The sequence below is a fragment of the Hyla sarda genome, chromosome 6 (assembly GCF_029499605.1).
Source record: "Hyla sarda isolate aHylSar1 chromosome 6, aHylSar1.hap1, whole genome shotgun sequence".
NCBI lineage: Eukaryota > Metazoa > Chordata > Amphibia > Anura > Hylidae > Hyla > Hyla sarda.
Genome location: NC_079194.1, coordinates 162,028,777 through 162,052,239, shown reverse-complemented (window position 1 = coordinate 162,052,239; position 23,463 = coordinate 162,028,777). Strand labels below are relative to the sequence as shown.

Genomic DNA, 23,463 nt, shown 5'->3' with positions numbered 1-23,463 from the left:
ACTATTTGATAGCTTTTTTTTATTACATTTGTGAATTGTAGTTAGTTGCTAACTACAACTCCCAGCATGCCCTGATACAGCCTGTGGCTCAGCAGTTGCCCCAAACGAAAACTACGACTCCCAGCATGTTGGACTATATAGTAGTATATAACTATATATAGTATAGGTCAGTGTTTCCCAATCAGGGGTGTCTCCAGCTGTTGCAAAACTACAACTCCAAGCATGCCCGGACAGCCTCCGGCTGTCCGGGCATGCTGGGAGTTGTAGTTTTGCAACAGCTGGAAGTGCTTTGGTTGGGAAACACTGGTATAGGTTATGGTGCAACATTCCAAGAGTTGGAGGATTGGTTGGATACATTGCATTGCCGGTATTTTAATATAAAAAATACCGGCAGGTTGGCCAAAATACCGTCTGTGCCAATAAAATACCAGTCAGGTGGCAACCCTAGAACAGATAGAAGACCTCTTAGGTGTCGGGGGACCACCACATCTTCTGTAGTGACAAGTGTCACACAGTAACTAGTTGTTAGGGTGCGTTGTAACAGTAACTAGTTGTTAGGGTGCGTTGTAACAGTAACTAGTTGTTAGGGTGCGTTGTAACAGTAACTAGTTGTTAGGGTGCGTTGTAACAGTAACTAGTTGTTAGGGTGCGTTGTAACAGTAACTAGTTGTTAGGGTGCGTTGTAACAGTAACTAGTTGTTAGGGTGCGTTGTAACAGTAACTAGTTGTTAGGGTGCGTTGTAACAGTAACTAGTTGTTAGGGTGCGTTCACACTGCGGAATCTCCGCTCGCTGATTCCGTCTGGCGGCCGCCCCCGGAAATACTTTGGCTCTAGGGCCGCGGGGCACTGAGCCATCACCATTAATGGCTATACAGTGCTCGCGGAATCCGCGCAAAGAATGAGCATGAAATTCCGCAGTGTGAACGGGTCTCACGGAAGACCCATTCACACTAATGTTAAGTTCACACCGCGGAATCAGCCAGTGGAATTCAGTCGGAATTCCGTAGTGTGAACGTACCCTTATGAGGATTTTTGCCTCTGTGAACAGGAACCTGCGCAAAGAGATAGAGGGGAAGAGTGGTGCTGTTGCCCATAGCAACCAGATTGCTTCTTTTTCATATTTTAGGCTTTTAAAAAAAAATAGCAATCAGATTGGTTGTTATTGGCAACTGCACCACTGTTCCTTATGTTTTAATAAATCTCCCCAAGAGAGAGCATTTTAGGGGTAGAGGAGGTCTATGGAAAACGTTCCTGCCGATCGCCTGGCAGTGAAGGGGTTACTGACCTGTATATACCGCAGTTTCCCATGTGGCTTTTACGTCTACTATCAGCCCCATCATCCTTTCATGGGAACTGTTTATGCTTCTCACGCTCGCACATGTTTTCACGTAAACAAACTTCCGAGGAACTTGGTCTCCATGGCGACAGATTGACGTTTAATGATTGCGACGCCGCCGATGACGTTGCCTCCTAGAAGCCGGAAGTGAGTTCTGTTTGGCCGCACACGTGACCTCCCAGAGATGGACCGTGAGTGTGTTCCTTCCCGGGTTATGTACTGAGTGAAGCGACTACAATGCCCAGCGTCCTCTCCTGATGGGCATGCTGGACTTTGTAGTTCTACTGTGTGTAAAGCAATGCTTCTGTACGCCCAGAATAAAATGCCTTTACATTTGTAGTTATAACTCCCTACGGTTTTTGAGGGGGGCATGCTGGGACTTGTAGTGGTGCAGTTATTTTCATAAGAAATAGCTTGTATAAAGACCAGACTTAAAGACTGCATTTTTGCTGATGGTGGTGGTTGTAGTTCTCCAGTGTGTGCAATGCTAAGGCCCCTTTCACACTATAGAATTCGTTATAATCCGTTAACAAAACCCTTTAAAAACGATTTTTACATTATATGTTTTAGCCTATTATTAATAACGGACTTTATTTTGTGATGGGAGAATAGTGCATGCACTGGCTACTATTCCTGCTGTGCATTATGTTATCATGCTGGGACCTGTAGTTCTGCACTCTGTAATAGTATTTTCCTACCCATATTCCTCCATGTTGTAGATTTGCAGCAGTTGGAGACACACTGGTTAATGGAGTAACCTTGTAAAGATATAACGTATCCGGTATTGATCCGGAGTTACTGTATTAGGGTTCACACAGGTCAGATTTGATTAATCTGTCCAGGAGTCAAATCCGACAGATCAGCCGGCCATTGTAAAAGAAAACGATATATCTTCTGCACAGCTGTGCTGATATGTCCCTATATTGATCAGAAATCATTGTGCTTGGTCCTAGCGCTGACGACATCAGCCACCCTCTGCATCTATGCCCCGAATACATCTAGACGAGATTTTGTAGTGTGCATGGGCCACGAGAGTTGACCAAACAATGACACACTCCAATGTGTTTTGCACCTCTGTGAACCACACATGAATGGCCTGGTTTAGAACAGTGTTTCCCAACCAGGGTGCCTCCAGCTGTTGCAAAACTACAACTCCAAGCATGCCAAGACAGCCTTTGGCTTGAAGTTGTAGTTTTGCAGCAGCTGGAGGCACCCTGGTTGGGAAACACTGGTTTAGAAGAATGTCTTTATTTACTGACAGCAACCAGAGGTCTTGTTGGTCAGAATGTTTTATTAGAGTTTATCAATCAAAACATTGTTATGAAACCTCTTATAAGAAACTTGTTCTTTAACCCGTACAGGACCTAGGGCGTATGGATACACCTTCTGTACCTGGGTATTAAGGACCCAGGGCGTACCTGTACGCCCGTGGGAATTTTGGTCCGTACACCCGTGGGGGACCGGACTGGGGTGACTGCTGATATCTATCAGCAGGCACCCCGTGCAAAAGCCCAGGGGGGGGGTCATCAGACCCCCCCCCCCCCCATGTCGGCGATCGGCGCAAATCGCAAGTGAATTCACACTTGCGATTTGCGCCGATTCCGGGTCATACAGGACTATGGTGACCCGGAATATAAGGGGGATCGCGGTTGTCTAAGACACCCACGATCCCCCTGTAGCGATAGGAGTGAGGTGGCAGAGGTGCCACCCCTCCTATCCCGGCTATTGGTGGTCTAGACGCGACCACCAATAGCAGATCGGGGGCGGGGGGGTTTACTTTCGTTTTCCCCGTTCTGCCCACCCACAATAGGCGGGCCAAAACGGGGAAACGACGGGGACCGAAAGCCAAAGATCCACTTACCCGTCGGTGGAAGCTGCGGGACGGGATCGGCGGCGGTGATCGGCGCGGGCGGCGATGTCGTGCGGCAGAAGAGGACGGCTCCCTGGATCCGGCGGAAGCTGATAAGTTGCCTAGCAACATCTAGAGGGCTACAGTCTGAGACTGTAGCCCTCCAGATGTTGCAAAACTACAACTCCCAGCATGCCCAGACAGCTGCTGGGATTTGCAGTTTTGCAACATCTGGAGGTCTACAGTTTAGAGACCACTGCACAGTGATCTCTATACTGTAGCACTCTAGATCTTGCAAAACTACAACTCCTAGCATGCCCACACTGCAGTTTGCTGTCTGTGCATGCTGAGATTTGTAGTTTTGCAACATCTGGAGGTCCACAGTTTGGAGATCACAGTGCAGTGGTCTCTATCTGTAGCCCTCCAGATGTTGCAAAACTGCAAATCCCAGCATGCCGAAACAGCTGTCTCGGCATGCTGGGAGTTGTAGTTGCGTACCTCTAGCTGTTGCATAACTAGATCTCCCAGCATGCCCTTCGGCGATCAGTACATGCTTGGAGTTGTAGTTTCAACAGCTATAGGCACACTGGTTGGAAAATACTGAGTTAGGTAACAGAACCTAACTGAAGGTTTTCCAACCAGTGTGCCTCCAGCTGTTGCAAAACTACAACTCCCAGCATGCACGGTCTGTCAGTACATGCTGGGAGTTGTAGTTTTGAAACAGCTGGAGGTTTGCCATTCACACAGACAGGTTTACAGTAAGTTTCCTGCTTCAAGTATGAGCTGCGGCAAATTTTTTGCCGCAGCGCAAATTTCTAGCGGGAAGCTCACTGTAAACCTGCGCCCATGTGAACGAACCCTAAAAACACTACACTAACACATAATAAAGGGTTAAACACCCCCTTACACTGTCCCCCCCCCCCCCCCCCCCCCCAATAAAAATGAAAAACGTATTGTACAGCAGTGTTTCCAAAACGGAGCCTCCAGCTGTGGCAAAACAACAACAACTCCCAGCATTTCCAGACAGTCACTGACTGTCCAGGCATGCTGGGAATTTAGCAACAGCTGGAGACACCCTGTTAGGGATATTCTACGCCAGTGATTCCCAATGTCCACCCCTATGCAAATCCCTAATTTAGTCCTCAAATGCGCATGGCGCTCTCTCACTTCAGAGCCCTGTCGTATTTCAAGGAAACAGTTTAGGGCCACATATGGGGTATCTCTGTACTCGGGAGAAATTGCGTTACAAATTTTGGGGGGCTTTTTCTCCTTTTACCCCTTATGAAAAGGAAAAGTTGGGGGCTACACCAGCCTGTCAGTGTAAAAAAATTAAATATTTTACACTAACATGCTGGTGTTGTCCTTTACTTTTTATGTTCACAAGTGTTAAAAGGAAAAAAAGACCCCCAAAATTTGTAACGCAATTTCTCCTGAGTACAGAAATACCCCATATGTGGGCGTAAAATGCTCTGCGGGCGCACAACAAGGCTCAGGAGTGAGAGCTCACTATATGTACATTTGATGCCTAAATTGGTGATTTGCACAGGGGTGGCTGATTTTACAGCGGTTCTGCCATAAACGCAAAAAAAGAAATACCCACATGTGACCCCATTTTGGAAACTACACCCCTCACATAATGTAATAAGGGGTACAGTGAGCATTTACGCCCCACAGCATTTACAGCCCACTGTTCCAAAGATCTGTCAAACGCCAGTGGGGTGTAAATACTCACTGCACACCTTGTTAAATTCTGTGAGGGGTGTAGTTTCCAAAATGGGGTCACATGGGGGGGCTCCACTGTTCTGTCAACACAGGAGGCTTTGTAAATGCACAAGGCCCCCGACTTCTATTCCAACCAAATTCTGTCTTCAAAAGCTCAATGGTGCTCCTTCTCTTCTGAGCATTGTAGTGCGCGAGCAGAGCACTTGACATCCACACATTGGGTATTTCCATACTCATAAGAAATGGGGTTACAAATTTTGGGGGTTATTTTCTCCAATTACCCCTTGTAAAAAGATAAAATGTGGGGGAAAACCAGCATTTTAGTGAAAAAATTTTTTTTCATTTACACATCCGACTTAAGCAAAAAGTCGTCAAACACCTGTGAGGTTTTAAGACTCTTGTTGTGTTCCTTGAGGGGTGTAGTTTCTAAAATAGTATGCCATGTGTATTTTTTTTTATTTTTTTGCTGTTCTGGCACCATAGGGGCTTCCTAAATGCAACATGCCCCCCAAAAACCATTTCAGCAAAATTCGCTTTTCAAAAGCCAAATGTGACTCCTTCTCTTCTGAGCATTGTAGTGCGCCAGCAGAGCACTTGACGTTCACACTTGGGGTATTTCCATACTCGGAAGAGATGGGGTTACAAATTTTGGGGGATATTTTGTCCTATTATCCCTTGTAAACATTAAAAAATTTTTGGGAAAACTAGCATTTTAGTGGAAAAAACTAAATAAATCATTTACACATCCAACTTTAACAAAAAGTTGTGAAGCACCTGTGGGGTGTTAAGGCTCACTGGACCCCTTGTTATGTGCCTTAAGGGGTGTAGTTTCCAAAATAGTATGCCATGTGTTTTTTTTTTTTTTTTGTTTTTTGCTGTTCTGGCACCATAGGGGCTTCCTAAATGGGACATGCCCCACAAAAACCATTTCAGAAAAACTCACTCTCCAAAATCCCATTGTCGCTCCTTCCCTTCTGAGCCCTCTACTGCGCCCGCCGAACACTTGACATAGACATGAGGCATTTTCTTACTCAAGAGAAATTGGGTTACACATTTTAGGAAGATTTCTCTCCTTTTACCCCTTGTAAAAATTCAAAAACTGGGTCTACAAGAACATGCCAGTGAAAAAATGAAGATTTTGAATTTTCTCCTTCAATTTGCTGCTATTCCTGTGAAACACCTAAAGGGTTAACAAACCTTTTGAATGTAATTTTGAATACTTTGAGGGGTGCAGTTTTTATAACGGGGTCATTTGTGGGGCATTTCTAATATGAAGGCCCTTCAAATCCACTTCAAAACAGAACTGGTCCCTGAAAAATTTTGATTTTGAAAATTTTGTGGAAAATTGCTGCTGAACTTTGAAGCCCTCTGATCTCTTCCAAAAGTAAAAACATGTCAACGTTATGATGCAATCATAAAGTAGACATGTTGTATATGTGAATCAATATATCATTTATTTGGAATATTCATTTTCCTTATAAGCAGAGAGCTTCAAAGTTTAAAAAAAATGCAAAATTTTCATTTTTTTCATCAAATTTTGGAATTTTTCACTAAGAAATGATGCAAGTATTGACAAAATTTTACCACTAACATAAAGTAGAATATGTCACGAAAAAACAAGCTCGGAATCAGAATGAAAGGTAAAAGCATCCCAGAGTTATTAATGCTTGAAGTGACAGTGGTCAGATGTGCAAAAAATGGCCGGGTCCTACTGTGAAAATTGGCTGGGTCCTTAAGGGTTTAAAGGGATTATTGGCCTTTTGGCAATTGCACAGTCATTTTAAAAAACAAACCTTTACTCTCCAGCATTCCCGCCGTGACTCCGGTGTCCTGCTCCGGTCTGCTTCCTCCCAGAAATTGAGACGTCTTGGCCCATAGTGTCATACTGTCTGTCCCTCAGCCGATCACTAGCCGCGATGATATCCTGCCTTGGCCAATGATTGCCTGAGAGCAGTTTGACACTCTGGGCCCAAGCATCATGATTTCTGACATGAAGAGGATTGGGGCCGGGGACCAGAGCAGGAAGCCAGAGGCACCGTGGGAACTCTGGAGGGGAGTAAAGGTTTGTTATTTTAATTTACTCCCTGCTGGATAACCCCTTTAAGGAAATGATAATGTGAACATTGTTTAGTGTTCTTGTGACGATGATGAGGCTTGTAGTTCTACAGCACATCAAGGTGTTCAGGTTATACATGCTGTTTCTTGTGAGCAGAACTTTGGGGTCATCTCTTATACCTGTTCCCTGCATAGTTACCAGGAAAATGGTCAAAACAGTGCCAAGTCCACTTATCTTACAATTAGCCAGCATAGATTATTTATAGAAACAGTACATGTAGAAATGAATCCTGTGTCTTTGTGCTGCCTAGCTAAATGCAGAATACTGCTCTCTGTTTTTAGTCATTTCAGATGGGTGGGAAGTCTAAAGGTGCCCAAGTGCATGACATAAAAGAAGGGAGAACTAGCCAGCTGTCTCATGGTATTTTGACTGTTCCCCCAATGGCAGATGTTTGGAAAGAAGGCCATGTTGGATTTCAGGATGCCTGATCTTTGTTCCCATGGTTAATAAACTGCCGCTCGAGTCTTATGATTCCCCAGTCTTTAGTGTAAAGGAATAGCTTTTGGGTGGACATACTTTTTACTGATGCTGTTGTATGTGGATAAGCAGCTTAAAGGGGTTATCCAGGAAAAAAAAAAATGTTTATATATCAACTGGCTGCAGAAAGTTAAAGGGGTAGTCCAGTGGTGAAAAATTTATCCCCTATCCTAAGGATAGGGGATAAGTTTGAGATCGCGGGGGGTCCGACCGCTGGGGCCCCCCACGATCTCTCTGTACGGGGCCCCGGCTCTCCGCCGAGATAGCGGGTGTCGACCCCCGCACGAAGCGGCGGCCGACACGCCCCCTCAATACATCTCAATGGCAGAGCCGGAGATTGCCGAAGGCAGCGCTTCGGCTCTGCCATAGAGTTCTATGGAGGGGGCGTGTCGGCCGCCGCTTCGTGCGGGGGTCGACACCCGCTATCTCGGCGGAGAGCCGGGGCCCCGTACAGAGAGATCGTGGGGGGCCCCAGCGGTCGGACCCCCCGCGATCTCAAACTTATCCCCTATCCTTAAGATAGGGGATAAGTTGTAAACCACTGAATCACCACTGGACTACTCCTTTAAACAGATTTGTAAATTACTTCTATTGAACAATCTTAATCCTTTCAGTACTTATGAGCTGCTGAAGTGGAGTTGTTCTTTTCTGTCTATGTCCTCTCTGATGACACATGTCTTGGGAACTATCCAGAGTAGAAGCAAATCCCCATAGCAAACCTATTTTACTGTGCAGTTCCCGAGACAAGCAGAGATGTCAGCAGAGAGCACTGTTACCAGACAGAAAACAACAACTCAACTTCAGCAGCTGATAATTATTGGAAGGATTAAGATTTTTTAATAGAAGTAATTTACAAATCTGTTTAACTTTCTAAAGCCAGTTTATATATAAAAAACGTTTTTTTCCTGGAATACCCCTTTAACTCTAACTCTATTGATTTGTCTTACAACCAAATGCTCACTTGTAGCTGCATGTACAGGCAATTGTTATATTTGTCTGGAACACCACAATGACTGGAGACAATTGAAAATGACTGGTAAATTTCTTCACTCCAGATATTATCTACAATAAGTTGCCTCAAAGAGATGCCAAAGAGCTGGGATTAGAGGTAAGAAATTAATAAAAATGAAACATAATCTAGTAATACCTTGACTAATGTTCTGAAATAGAACTAAAGCTTCATGTAATGTTTGTCTAACAGTTGTCTCACTCGGTCACTACTGAATGGCAGATCTGCCTACTTTGCGTTTACATCTCCTACTCGCCTATTCGTGACCATCTTAGTTGTCCTCACATGGCAGATAAACACTCACAAAACACATAATTGCATTATGTCGTATAATCCTAGAATTCAATTCATTCATTCCTTTTCATAGATTCAAAGCACAAAGAAATCGGAAGCGTTCGTCAATGCCTTTCTTAAACGCTGCATCCCCTCTTTGAAGACATTGAACGCAGAGGAGTTTTTAAGCAGGAGGGCGGTGGTGCTGGAGCATTACCAAAAGAAGAGGAAACGGAAGTCACACAAGGCAAAGGGCTTCACAGCCAAGGAGCGCAGGGAGCTGAGGCTCTTCAAGATTAACCCAGATCAGCAAAGGTGAAATATCTGTGTGTTGTGTTCTATGCCAGGGTCACTCCATCACCATGCCCAATAATTGCCATCTGCTCCCTTCCTCCCATACAGGTATAACATGTACCTCCCATTGCATGAGCTCTGGAAACAATATATTAGAGACTTGTGCCATGGACTACGACCAGACATGTGAGTATGCAGCACAAGTGATGAATTTCCCCTGTATTCATAACAGCTTTTCTGACAAGTTGTTTTGTTCAGATTTTTGTATAACAATAAAAAAGTTGCTAGTATGGCTGGCACTATAGCTTCCAAAGAAATTGTCACCCAGCTTTCCCTTACTCCTGAATAGCCACCTTGTCTGTTATGCAGAAATGTATTTATAACTCTGTATTTTTCTCCCCTCTTGTGGTTGTAGTGTTACCATAATCTCATCTTTTATTATTAATATCAATGTTTTAGGCAACCACAGATGATCCAGAATAAGCTCCTGAAGGCGGATCTGCATGGAGCAATGATTACAGGTGAGAGCATGGTCCCATCATAAATATCCTAACATAACAATGTGTGATTGAGCCTGTGTATTAAAGCCTGAAGAATGGATATAACCCTAAGGCTGGGCCAATTTTAATTTTTATGTTATCATTTTTTTTTCCTCTTAAATTTTTGCTTTATTCTGGTAAAAATTGTAATATGGGCCTGCTTGATTTATTTTATTTTTTAATTTCCCCTTTGGGGGGGGGGGGGGGGCATTGCTTGGATCAGTTAAATCTGTACTCTAGTACAGCTTACCTGAGGCAGGCTTTATTAGCACATTTAACAAGGCAGACAGTAAAGGCCTCCAGCACGATTATTAGTGGTAAGTGTTGGTTGATAAGTCATTGCTTGTTCACTATGTATGAAGCATGCTCCGCTTCTAAGCACGCTTTATGCACCCAAGCATGCATCCACCATACGTGTATAATAGATTTGGCAAAGGAGATAAACCGCACTCTCTTGTACAGAAATGGGTGCAGGTGCCCTGTTAGACCTGCAAAAGTAAGGGGATATTTTTCACATAAAGAGAGTCTGCAGGTGGAAATACTTGTTTAAATCTTCCGGCAACTATGCAGGCAGCATAGGACTTCCTGCAAGGAAATTTTTCAGGTTCTGGATGCTGCAAGAACCAGAGGGAGCATAAAACGGGCGCAAAACACCTGTCACCTGTGTACACACTGGCATCCATGCCCATTCATCTGCACGATGTTAGCACGTCATTTTAAATAGTCTGTGTCCCCTTCACTAACTTATTGGTACAGGCTGGTAGTGCGGGTGACACTGATGATAATGATACTTGCCTATCCCAGATCTGTGGTCCCGTTTGACAGTTATTCTCCTCGTTCGGGCAGGATGCTTGGTGGATTTGCGAAGCTCCGGGAGCATGTTGACCTCACCACTGCTGCTTCCCCAAGCCTGCTCGCACCTGGGCTGAATGAGTAAACTGTAGCGGTTAGGTGCAGTAAAAAATAAAAAGCAAGCATACTCTCCTGTCCCAAATCCCACAGCTGGTGTTCCAATGGTCCTCACTGCTCTCTGCAGGAAACGGCAATAAGCATTGGGCAGCATTAAGCATTGGGTAGGCGAGTATAGTTGTTTGTGAAATATAACACATTTTACATTGTATTGCTGCTATAGAGAAAAATGGAGGTTCTTAGCTTACCATTTGGCCAAATAGTGTGTACCATCCTACCACGATAAGGTGACCTCATTTGGGACTGATCCTACTCTAGAGTCTGCCCAAATGAGCACCTTATCGTGGTGGGATGCTACACACTATTTGGCCGGATGGTAAGCTAAGAACCACTGATTTTCTCTATGGCAGTATTGCAATGTAAAACATATTTCACATACCTTATAGCGCTAGCAGTGTGCTGCTGTAATCCACTGTTTGTATGTGCTAGTGAGAAGGTCTGTATGTGCTGCCAAAATCAGTTAGTGTGGTTGACCCTGGTGACATTAATGAATCACCACTTTGTTACGTGTTTTTACTAACATACTACGGCTGCAGGTAAGCGAGAACTTTTAAAGGACAACTGCAGCAGAAACAACTTATCCCCTATGCTGCAGATAGGGGATAAGTGTTTGATCGCGGGGTTCGACCGCTGGGACCCCCGCAATCTCTTTCACGGGGCCCCGGCATTAGCGCTCAGTGTGAGCGCTAATGCGCGTAGCATCGACCTAGAGAGGTCGAGGGTTACGCACCCTCCCCATACAGTTATAGGAGGCGTGACGGCCGCAGCATGACGTTGTGGCTGGCATGCCTCCTGCATGGGAGAACCGTGGCAGAGCCGTGGCCAGTGCAGCAGATCACGGGGGGTCCCAGCAATCAAATAGGGGATAAATTGTTTTCGGCCACAGATGGCCTTTAAGAAGAAGAATAACTAGCTAAAGCACAGGATTTCATAATGGAACTTTTCATTTGTTTTAGGAAATGATTACTTCATGTTCCAGATTACAACCGTAGAGTAATGTGGCGCAATTTTTATAGTTATCGAAATCATTCTGAGGAAAGTTTTGTGTACAACCCAAGATCACCAAACATTTAGTACCTCCTAGGCTGGTGTATCTAAGCCTGTCATGTGTGATACAATCTCCTAAACCAGCATATATCAAACCTGTTTATGAGTGCCTCAGAACTACGTTCGGTCATATATATAGCTTTGAGTTACTTTTGACTCTCACACTTTCTTTTGTTTTGTCCATAGTATTTAAATCAAAATGTCCATCGTATGTAGGACTTACAGGAATCCTCCTACAAGAATCGAAACACATCTTTAAAATAATCACTAAAGAGGATAAATTAAAAGGTAAGAACAAATAAGTCAAGAAATCGTCCATTTAATGCTCATCCCTATGGCCATAGACGGTACATTTAATCTCTGATCATAGCTCAGTTATCCTGTATCTGCGAAGTTGAGGCACCTCCATTATCAATTTGTTAATCTCATTGGATATTCTCTCTATTGAGCTCTTTGTAGGGGCATGGGCACTGCGCAGAGCCACAATATTTGTTCTCAACAGAGGTCACCCCCTCTTTAACTAAATATGCCCCACCCCAAAAAAATTATGGTTGTACTCCCTCCTCTCACTTTAAAGTGGTGTTAACACCTTAATGTTATTGGAACAAAAGTTGCAGTCTGATGATTAAGCTTGACATAACTGGAAACTCCCTTTTAATGGCAAAGTCTAAGGAAGCACTGAGTCTCATGTAAGGGAACTTTGGGTTAGGCTTATTATGCAGCCTAGTGGCCGGTTATCCGCCATGAGGTGATTTTAGTTCTTACCTGTTGCATTTTGTTCCATGCTTGAAAGTTTGAGATCACTTTCCTTCCTCCCACACATCAGCTACCCCACCCATTGTTTTCTAACCAGGGGGCCTACAGCTGTTGCAAAGTTGAAGCAGGATAAGCTCCCTCCTATCACCTGATTAGTGATGTCAGGCTTCAATGCATTGCAATCTGGGAAATCCCAAGAAATTATTAGTAATTTTGTATGCTGTTAAAAATAAATATTGATAATCACAGAAGAATTGTCAGACCACCATCACACACAGGTACAGACACTTTATGAATTACACTAACTTTACAGCCCCTGTAGCATAGTCAAATAAAATACCCCTTTTCTAAAATACCTCTTTAATAATTTGGGATCTCAGTGCCTGGTGCAAAGATAGGCTAAAAAAAATATCTCCCTGTAGACTGCACGGGCTCCATTAATTTCCAAGTACAGCACTTGGACATCATCGACACTCTCATAGAAATGAATGGAGCACGTGCTGCGCTCCTCACTGAGGGAGCCGGGGTCCCAGTAATCAGCTTCTTATGCCCTATTCATCTTTGCTGGAGTTCTCCTTCAAAGATGGTTGTCCAGACCTAGAAGAAAGTAACTAACCCAGGGTAATAGAAAAATAAAAAAAGGAATCCTACTTACCTGCCCTGACTTCTAACAGCTGCTGGTCTGAAGTCTCCCGGTCCTGTCACCCAGCGCTGACATTGAACCCGCTCAAACTGTCCCCTTAGCCAATCACTTGCCGAGGCAGGTCACTGCTGCTGGTGACCAGGAGCGAGACAATCCCTTCTCATAGGTTACCTGTTTACAAACTATGCTACACTTTAGTGTCTAAGATAGAAGCAGGGAGATGTACACTGCAGACAAGAATGCAGAGAGTTAGGGGGTGATTACAATATTGGTTCCAGGACTATCATTGTAAGTTGAAAAAATTGTATCTTGGGACTGTAACTAGTAATTGGTTCTGAAGCTGCCCCCCCCCCCCCCCCCCCATACAGTTGCAAGAAAAAGTATGTGAACCCTTTGGAATTATATGGATTTCTGCACAAATTGGTCATAAAATGTGATCTGATCTTCATCTAAGTCACAACAATAGACAATCAGTCTGCTTAAACTAATAACACACAGAAGTAAATGTTAACATGTTTTTATTGAACACACCGTGTAAACATTCACAGTGCAGGTGGAAAAAGTATGTGAACCCTTGGATTTAATAACTGGTTGAACCTCCTTTGGCAGCAATAACTTCAACCAAACGTTTCCTGTAGTTGCAGATCAGACGTGAACAACGGTCAGGAGTAATTCTTGACCATTCCTCTTTACAGAACCGTTTCAGTTCAGCAATATTCTTGGGATGTCTGGTGTGAATCGCTTTCTTGAGGTCATGCCACAGCATCTCAATCGGGTTGAGGTCAGGACTCTGACTGGGCCAATCCAGAAGGTGTATTTTCTTCTATTTAAGTCATTCTGTTGTTGATTTACTTCTATGCTTTGTCCGTCCAGGCCCTGATGCAGCAAAGCAGCCCCAAACCATGATTCCCCCACCACCATACTTCACAGTTGGGATGAGGTTTTGATGTTGGTGTGCTGTGCCTCTTTCTCCACACACAGTGTTGTGTGTTTCTTCCAAACAACTCAACTTAGGTTTCATCTGTCCACTGATTATTTTGCCAGTACTGCTGTGGAACATCCAGGTGCTCTTGTGCAAACTGTAAACATGCAGCAATGTTGTTTTTGGACAGCAGTGGCTTCCTCTGTTGTATTCTCCCATGAAATCCATTCTTGTTTAGTGTTTTACGTATCGTAGAGGCGCTAAAAGGGGTGTTAGCATATACCAGAGACTTTTGTAAGTCTTTAGCAGACACTCTAGGATTCTTCTTCACCTCATTGAGCAGTCTGCGCTGTGCTCTTGCAGTCATCTTTACAGGACGGCCACTCCTAGGGAAAGTAGTAGCACTCCATTTATAGACAATTTGTCTTACCGTGGACTGATGAACAGCAAGGCTTTTGGAGATACTTTTTATGACCCTTTCCAGTTTTATGCAAGTCAACAATTCTTAATCGTAGGTCTTCTGAGAGCTCTTTTGTACAAGGCATCACTCACATCAGGCAATGCTTCTTGTGAAAAGCAAACCCAGAACTTTTTTTTTTTTTTTTAATAGGGCAGGCCAGCTGTAACAAACACCTGCAATCTCCTCTCATTGATTTAACTCCAGTTGGATGACACCTCACTCCAATTAGCTTTTGGAGATGTCATTAGTCTAGGGGTTCACATACTTTTTCCACCTGCACTGTGAATGTTTACATAGTGTGTTCAATAAAAACATGGTAACATTTTAATTCTTTGTGTGTTATTAGTTTAATCAGAGTTTGATTGTCTATTGTTGTGACTTAGATGATCAGATCACATTTTATGACCAATTTGTGCAGAAATCCATATAATTCCAAAGGGTTCACATACTTTTTCTTGCAACTGTATGTCAACCTAAAATAGGAAAATTGAGGATTAAAAGAAAAATAAGCAGATAACTAATGCAGATAAAGTTAGTCCTTAACCAATTAAGGATACCGCCCATTTTGGTCTTGAACACAGCCAATTTTAATTTCTGCGTTTACGTATTTTCTTTTTAAGCGCTATAACTTTTATTTTTCTATCTACAGAGCCATTTAAGGACTTATTTTTGCACAACCAACTGTTCTTTGTAAAGGCACCTTCCCCTTTCCCCATAAATTGTACGACACAACCAAAAACCTATTTGTGAGGGGAAATTAAAAAGAACAACATTTTGAAGGGTTTTGTTTTTACACAGTGTACCTTACGGTAAAACTGACAAGTTATTTGTATTCTCTGGGTCAATACAATTAACCCTGGACATTACGTGGGCCTGCGGGTCAGGTCATCTGGCGGTAATGATGGACATGGATGACCGTCATTAAACTGGTTAAATGCTGCTATTCCCTGGTGTCTAGTGGTCCCATTAATAAACCCTAACACCTCCATAGGTGGAAAAATAAGAAAGTTATAGAGGTCAAAACATGCCAATGAACAGTTTTTTTATTTATTTATTTTTTTACCAGTAAACAAAAAAAAAATGATCCACGTTTGATATAATTGGAATCATACTGACCCATACAATAATGTTTGCATGTTAGTTTTACTTTATGGTGAACTCTGAAAAAAATTTTGCCCAACAAAATTGCTCAATTCCATATTTCTTAAATTTTTTTCCCCTACATACAATTTTCTTTCTGGCTTCATAATACATTATATGATAAAATTGCGTACCAATGAAAAGTACGAAAAGTACGAAAAATAAAAGTACGAAAAATAAGCCCTAATACAACTTTATCAGTGGAAAAATAAAAAAATGATGGGTCTTAAGAAGCTGAGCAGTAAAAAAAAAAGTGAGCCAGACATCAAAATTTGCTGAGTCATGAAGGGGTTAAAATGGTTAACCATGTTTACATAGCTTTTCGATTATTGTACCGCTTTTAAAGAAAAGTCTAACTTTTCTACCGAGATAAGTGTTTAAAATTGCCCTATTCTGACCTTTCTAACTTTTCTGTATACGTGACTATTTGAGGGCTCATGTTTGCGGCATGAGTTGTGTGCATGTGTGACTTTTCAATCACTTTTTATTTCATTTTCTGGGATGTGATGTGAACATAAATCAACAATTCTGGTGTTTTTTTTTATTTTTTTTTGTTTTTTAACGTATACATTGTTAATCATACGGTATTATCAATATAATATTTTTATAGTTTGGACACTTTATGCACGCAGCGATACCAAATATGTAATTAACATTTGTAAAATGGGGGGAAAAAGGGGTCGCATAGGGGACTATTTATAGCACTCTTTTTAGATGCCGCAATATAGATCATGGCATCTAAAGGGTTAATGGAAGGCGTCAGCGTAATCGCTGATGTCCGCCATTAGCGGCAAGGCCCAGCTTCTGATAGCAGACGGGACCTGCCATCTACGAAGCGAGCACAGCTCCTGCACTTGCAGAGTTGGGATGCCTCTCAGGACATAACTGTTCATCCTGGTGCGTTTGGGTTCTCCTGGCACCAGGACATGTGGCATAAATGTACAGCGCTGCTTAGCACACAGTTAAATAGTATGGTTGAAAAAAGACATACGTCCATCAAGTCCAACCAGGGAATTGAAGTGAAGGGTGTAAGGGGATAAGGGGAAGGGATGTAGTTTTATAATTCTGCATAAGCATTAATGTTGTTTTGTTCCAGGAATGTATCCAACCCTGTTTTTAAAGCTGTTAATTGTTCCTGCTGTGACCAGTTCCTGAGGTAAGATTCAAAATGTGTTACCCATAATCCGGGACACAGAAAATGGGGATTTGATTCCAAAGCGCTTCTCCTCCGGTTAGTAAATGGTAAGTCCAGGCAGGAAGATTCTTAGGTATATAAGGAATTTATTGCTTTATTAGCAATAAATTCCTTTTATACCTAAGAATCTTCCTGCCTGGACTTACCATTTACTAATCGGAGGAGAAGCGCTTTGGAATCAAATCCCCATTTTCTGTGTCCCGGATTATGGGACACACATTTTGAATCTTACCTTGATACTGAGCGTTTAGGACACTCAGAGGGGATCCTGGAGCAGCTGACCTCACGTCCATTGAGTGATTCTACATGCCTGCATAGGTGTTGTGCCCTCAGCACAACGCCCTCCGGTAAGCCTTACACTTGGTTTCCTAAGGGGCTCACCTATTCTGACATATTACACTAGGAGCGCATCTCTTTCCTTTTTTTCATACACAGTTCCTGAGGTAGACCGCTCCATAAATTCACAGTCCTCACGGTAAAGAAGGCGTGTCGCCCCTTTAGACTAAACCTTTTCTTCTCCAGACGGAGGGAGTGTCCCCTCGTCCTTTGGGGGGGTTTAACCTGGAACAGTTTTTCTCCATATTTTTTGTATGGGCCATTAATATACTTATATACGTTTATCATATCCCCCCTTAAACGTCTCTTCTCAAGACTTAACAATTGTAACTCCTTTAATCGCTCCTCATAGCTAAGATGTTCCATGCCCCATATTAGTTTAGTCGCGCATCTCTGCACCCTTTCCAACTCCGCACTGTCCCTTTTATGGACAGGTGCCCAAAACTGAACAGCATATTCCAGGTGAGGCCGTACCAATGATTTATAAAGGGGGAGTATTATGTCCCTGTCCCTTGAGTCCATGCCTCTTTTGATACATGACACTATCCTGCTGGCTTTGGAAGCAGCAGCCTGACATTGCACGCTATTCTGTAGTCTGTGATATACAAGTACACCCAGATCCTTCTCTACCAGTGACTCTGCCAGTTTAATCCCCCCTAAGACATACGACGCATGCAGGTTATTAGTACCCAGATGCATAACTTTACATTTATCCACATTGAACCTCATTTGCCAAGTGGATGCCCAGACACTTAGTCTATCAAAGTCATCTTGTAACTTATGCACATCCTCTATAGACTGTACCGTGCTACAAAGCTTGGTGTCATCTGCAAAGATAGAAACAGAGCTGTTAATGCCATCCTCTATATCATTGATAAATAAATTAAACAGCGGGCCCAGTACTGAACCTTGGGGTACACCACTAATAACCGGGGACCAATCAGAGTATGAATCATTGACCACCACTCTCTGGGTACGGTCCATGAGCCAGTGTTCAATCCAGTTACAAACTAAAGTTTCCAAGCCCAAAGACCTTAACTTACCTGTCAGACGTCTGTGAGGGACAGTATCAAACGCCTTGGCAAAATCCAGAAACACTATATCCACAGCCATTCCTCTGTCAAGGCTTCTACTCACCTCTTCATAAAAGCAAATTAGATTGGTTTGACAACTTCTATCCTTAGTAAACCCATGCTGGCTATCACTTATAATACAATTATCCCCTATGTATTCCTGTATGTAATCCCTTATAAGTCCTTCAAACAATTTACCCACAATGCACGTTAGACTTACCGGTCTATAATTGCCTGGTGAAGACCTAGAGCCCTTCTTGAAGATTGGTACCACATTAGCCTTGCGCCAGTCCCTTGGCACAATACCAGACACCATAGAATCTCTAAATATCATGAACAGGGGTACAGATATTACTGAACTTACCTCTCTAAGAACTCTTGGGTGTAGTCCATCCGGCCCTGGAGATTTGCTTACATTTACTTTACTTAACTTACCTTGTACCATCTCTACATTAAGCCAGTTCAGTACATTACATGATGTGTTACCAGCACTGACCTGGCCAATGTCAGCTCCTTTTTCCATAGTGTATACAGAACTAAAGAACCCATTCAGTAGCTCCGCTTTCTCTTGATCGCCTGTGACAACCTCCCCATGATCATTATTAAGGGGTCCTACATGCTCGCTCCTTGTTTTTTTTGTATTTATATATCTAAAAAAAATATTTAGGATTACTTTTGCTTTCTTTGGCCACCTGTCTCTCATTTTCAATTTTTGCTGTTTTTATTACATTTTTACAGTGACTTACATTTAAGGCGCAGCTGTGACACGAGTGCAGGAGCTGCGTTCGCTTAATTTGTAGCGGGTCCCAGCGGTTGTCAGCAGCCGCGGACCCACCGATAATGGCGTACATCAGTGATGTCTGCTATTAACCCCTCAGATGCCGTGATCAGTACAGATCACGGCATTAGCAGCAGTGCAGCATTTAAAATGGCTGATCTGATCGCCTGCGGCACTTCTGTGGGGATCAGTCAAGATGGCGGAAGGAGGTCCCCTCACCTGCCTCGATCCATCTCCTGGGGTCTTCTGCACTGATATGCCTTTCAGCAGACCAGAGCAGAAGATCGCCAATAATACTGATCAGTGCTTTGCCCTATGTATAGCACTGAACAGTATTAGCAATCTGATGATGTCCTTTGGGGACACAAAAAGTGTGAAATAAATGTAAAAAGAAAATTTTAAAAAGTGAAAAAGCCCCTCCCCCAATACAGTTTTAAATCACTCCACCTTTTCCCCATATTAATACAAAAAAGCGTAAAAAACGATAAATAATAAACATATTTGGTATCGTCGTGTGCATAAATGTCCGAACTATAAAAATATTATGTTAATGATCCCCTATGGTGAATGGCGTAAACATAAAAAAATAATACTGCTTTTTTGTCACATCAAACTGCAAAAAGAAAATTTATAAAAAGTGATCAAAATGTCACATATATACTAAAATGGTACTAAAACAAACTATAGATCATGGCTAAAAAAAATTAGCCCTCCCACATCCCTGAATACACAAAAATTATAAAGTTAGAGGTGGTCGAAATAGGGCAATTTTAAACATACTGATTTTGTGTAAATAAATAAATATAAAAAAAATTAAAAGTTTGAGATTTTTTTAAAAAGCAGTACAATAATAGAATGTTACCATGGGTATGATTTTAATCGTATTAACCTAGAGAATAAAGAAAACATGTAATTTTTACCGTAAAGTGTATTGCGTGAAAACTAAACCACCCCCCATTAGCAAAATTATGAATTCCGTTAAAATTTCTTACAAATATTTTTTTTTTTTTTTTTTTACCATAGATTTTAGGGTAAAATGAGTCATGTCATTACAAAGTACAACTGGTTACGCTAAAACACAAGCCCTCATATGGGTCTGTGAATGGAAATATAAAAAGTTATGGATTTTTGAAGGCGAAGAGGAAAAAATGAAAACACTAAAATTGGCTGTGTCCTAAACTTTTCTAATATACGGTACTTCATAAGAAAATATTTCCTTTTTATAGAAATCATGGCTTTGTCAAAGCTGAAACACAGGTATGGGCAAAGTCCAGTGAGTGAGCATGGACTAGCACTTCTGTGTTCTGTCTGATAATACTCCTCTGTGCTCTCTCCTATCTGATAGTACTCCTCTCTGCTCTCTCCTGTCTGATAGGACTCCTCTGTGCTCTCTCCTGTCTGATAGGACTCCTCTGTGCTCTCTCCTGTCTGATAGTACTCCTCTGTGCTCTCTCCTATCTGATAGTACTCCTCTCTGCTCTCTCCTGTCTGATAGGACTCCTCTGTGCTCTCTCCTGTCTGATAGGACTCCTCTGTGCTCTCTCCTGTCTGATAGGACTCCTCTGTGCTCTCTCCTGTCTGATAGGACTCCTCTCTGCTCTCTCCTGTCTGATAGGACTCCTCTCTGCTCTCTCCTGTCTGATAGTACTCCTCTGTGCTCTCTCCTGTCTGATAGGACTCCTCTGTGCTCTCTCCTGTCTGACAGGACTCCTCTGTGCTCTCTCCTGTCTGACAGGACTCCTCTGTGCTCTCTCCTGTCTGATAGGACTCCTCTGTGCTCTCTCCTGTCTGATAGGACTCCTCTGTGCTCTCTCCTGTCTGATAGGACTCCTCTGTGCTCTCTCCTGTCTGATAGTACTCCTCTGTGCTCTCTCCTGTCTGATAGTACTCCTCTGTGCTCTCTCCTATCTGATAGTACTCCTCTCTGCTCTCTCCTGTCTGATAGGACTCCTCTGTGCTCTCTCCTGTCTGATAGGACTCCTCTGTGCTCTCTCCTGTCTGATAGGACTCCTCTGTGCTCTCTCCTGTCTGATAGGACTCCTCTGTGCTCTCTCCTGTCTGATAGTACTCCTCTGTGCTCTCTCCTGTCTGATAGGACTCCTCTGTGCTCTCTCCTGTCTGACAGGACTCCTCTGTGCTCTCTCCTGTCTGATAGGACTCCTCTGTGCTCTCTTCTGTCTGATAGGACTCCTCTGTGCTCTCTCCTGTCTGATAGGACTCCTCTGTGCTCTCTCCTGTTCTATCAGACAGGAGAGAGCACAGAGGAGTCCTATCAGACAGGAGAGAGCACAGATGAGTCCTATCAGACAGGAGAGAGCACAGAGGAGTGCTATCAGACAGGAGAGAGCACAGAGGAGTGCTATCAGACAGCACAGAGGAGTGGTAGCCCACCCTCACTTACTGGACTGTGTCCATGTCTGAGCTTCAGCTTGGACAAAGCCATGATTTTATAAGCCATGATCTCTATAAAAAGGAAATAAAATGTTCTTATGAAGGTTAATGTTTTGCCAAGCTGTAAAACATAAAAAGTTTTTGTATCTGACCGTGTCCATTTATGGGGTTAAATATGAGAATTAAAAAAAAGCTGCTATTAGCTGTAAATCGCAGTCTATGTAGAGGACAGGAGTGTCTTTAGGGTCTTGTATACTATACAGTTTCACAGAAAAGTAAAACAAAATGATCCACCTTACCTGTCCAAGGTGTCAGCTCGCCCAGGTAAAGGGGATGTATAAGATATTTAGTACCGTACTGTAGACAGCCTGTCAGTGTATGCAGTTCAATAATAAAGGGGTTTTACCAATCTGGACTGGCCATAGTATTGTATGTAGAATATGGTTTCAGGTTACAATGGTCCAGAAAAGACCATTGTATGCTAAAAATATTGTAACCTGAGGGATCACTGTACGTGGATACAAGCCTGTATTACTGCCAGTATTTTGCGTTGCCTTCCACTTTAACATCTGACTGTTCACTTTATTACTAAGAACCTCTCTCCCTCTCTGAAAATTGATATTCATCCATTAAATTAATCTAGGTTTTATCTGTGGCCCAAGTAAAAGGCTATAATAATGTTACCTTGAAGAAAACCATAACCGAGCCATTTCTCACCATGATCTCGGCAATATCTCCAAAGACACTTTTACTGGGGTCTCATTTCCCACATCTTAATTTACGGGAATCTCGCTCACTCTTTTTTCTTTTCTTCCTGACAGTTGTTCCCAAGTTGAACTGCGTCTTCAGCATGGAAATTGACGGATTTATTTCATACATCTACGGGAGTAAGCTTCAGATGAAAGCCAGTGAGCGATCAGCCAAAAAATTCAAAGCAAAAGGAAGTATAGACTTGTAACTGTGTCATAAAGGCAAAACTGAGTAGATTTGAGTTATTTCAGACGTTATTTTCAATTTGATTTGACTTTACAATTTTTTTTTTTTACTTATTTTTTTTTTCTTTTTGTATTTTATTTTTTCAAATTTTATTTTTTTCATATGAAGATATGTGGAAAGCCTCAGATAACCAGATAAAAATCACCAAGTCGTACGGGAGTGATATCGTATATATTGCGGCTTTTGGATGCGTTTCAAGAGCTGCTGGAATTGAGTAATGATGGAACTCTCATATAACTAATAACTCCCACGAAAGTAAAACATTTTTATTTCCTGGAGATGACACATAATATCCTGTACCATTAAACTGCTGCCTTTCTTTACGATGTCCTAAAATGTTTGGAATGTAAGAATTTTCAGTGTTCTAATAAGACGGCAAAGAGTGAAAATTTAAGGGGCTGAAGCTCTGCTGCCTCTTCTAATGAGAGGAACAAGGAGGGGGTGGTTCTGAGGAAGCAATTAACAACGGCGGAGATTTAGTGCCACAAACTATTGAAAGGATTTTTTTTTTTTTTTTTGGGCTTCAGCTTTGATAGCAAATTGTGCTCTAGTATGTGTATATGTTTACAAAAAATAAATAAATTAAAGGTCATACATTTGTGTGCAGTAATAATTAATAAGAGTGCTGGAGTTTATGAAAAATTTATTAGTTTTTTTTTTCTGTAGTGTTTTATTATGGCATTAGTAACAGTAGTGCAACTTATATAAATATAAAAGATTCTTAGAAATGGGCAGGGTTTAGTTTACATTGGTTTAATATTTTATAAATTACAATATAATAGATCTTGTATTTATCAGGGTATACCACGCACCGGCCTAAAACACGCACCCTCATTTTACCAAGGATATTTGGGTAAAAAAAGTTTCTTACCCAAATAGCCTTGGTAAAATGAGGGTGCATGTGTATACTCCGATACACTGTTTCTGACCCCGCAGAAGCCCCCAGGAAAGGCAGGGGGAGAGAGGGCGTCGCTGCCCGCTTCCCTCGCTCTGCCTTTCCTGGGGTCTAGAGCCCTGCTGCCGCCGCTTCTCTCCTCTTGCTGTCAGCGCTGCTGCCCCTTCTCTCCCCCCGGCTATTTGCACTGCTGCCCCATTGCCGGCGCCGATAGCCAGGGGGAGAGAAGGGGTGGCGGCACCCGTT

At 42.6% G+C, this 23,463-nt stretch overlaps 1 protein-coding gene across 4 annotated transcripts; it reads left to right on the top strand.

The window, feature by feature from the left end:
• The first annotated feature begins 1,436 nt into the window (after window positions 1–1,436).
• POP4 (POP4 homolog, ribonuclease P/MRP subunit) lies at window positions 1,437–22,908 on the top strand. 4 transcript variants are annotated; one of them, XM_056525691.1, is made up of 8 exons: window positions 1,514–1,528; window positions 7,306–7,384; window positions 8,557–8,609; window positions 8,878–9,098; window positions 9,186–9,263; window positions 9,537–9,598; window positions 11,819–11,920; window positions 22,148–22,908. In XM_056525691.1, the coding sequence occupies exons 2-8, from the start codon at window positions 7,315–7,317 to the stop codon at window positions 22,282–22,284; spliced, it is 723 nt and encodes a 240-aa protein (XP_056381666.1). In that variant the 5' UTR covers window positions 1,514–1,528; window positions 7,306–7,314; the 3' UTR covers window positions 22,285–22,908. The 4 variants fall into 4 exon arrangements, with proteins under 4 accessions (XP_056381669.1, XP_056381666.1, XP_056381668.1 ...); XM_056525694.1 differs by lacking the exon at window positions 7,306–7,384 and having other exon boundaries at window positions 1,437–1,528; XM_056525693.1 differs by lacking the exons at window positions 1,514–1,528; window positions 7,306–7,384 and adding an exon at window positions 1,580–1,643.
• The last annotated feature ends 555 nt before the right edge of the window (window positions 22,909–23,463 follow it).

What these genes read in the sequence shown, in the direction of transcription:
- POP4 (XM_056525691.1), top strand. Translation starts at nt 7,315, where the DNA reads ATGGGTGGGAAGTCTAAAGGTGCCCAAGTGCATGACATAAAAGAAGGG. An exon ending in AACTAGCCAGCTGTCTCATG is followed by an intron (nt 7,385 to 8,556) that starts GTATTTTGACTG and finishes TCTTCACTCCAG; the next exon opens with ATATTATCTACAATAAGTTG. An exon ending in ATTAACCCAGATCAGCAAAG is followed by an intron (nt 9,099 to 9,185) that starts GTGAAATATCTG and finishes CCTCCCATACAG; the next exon opens with GTATAACATGTACCTCCCAT.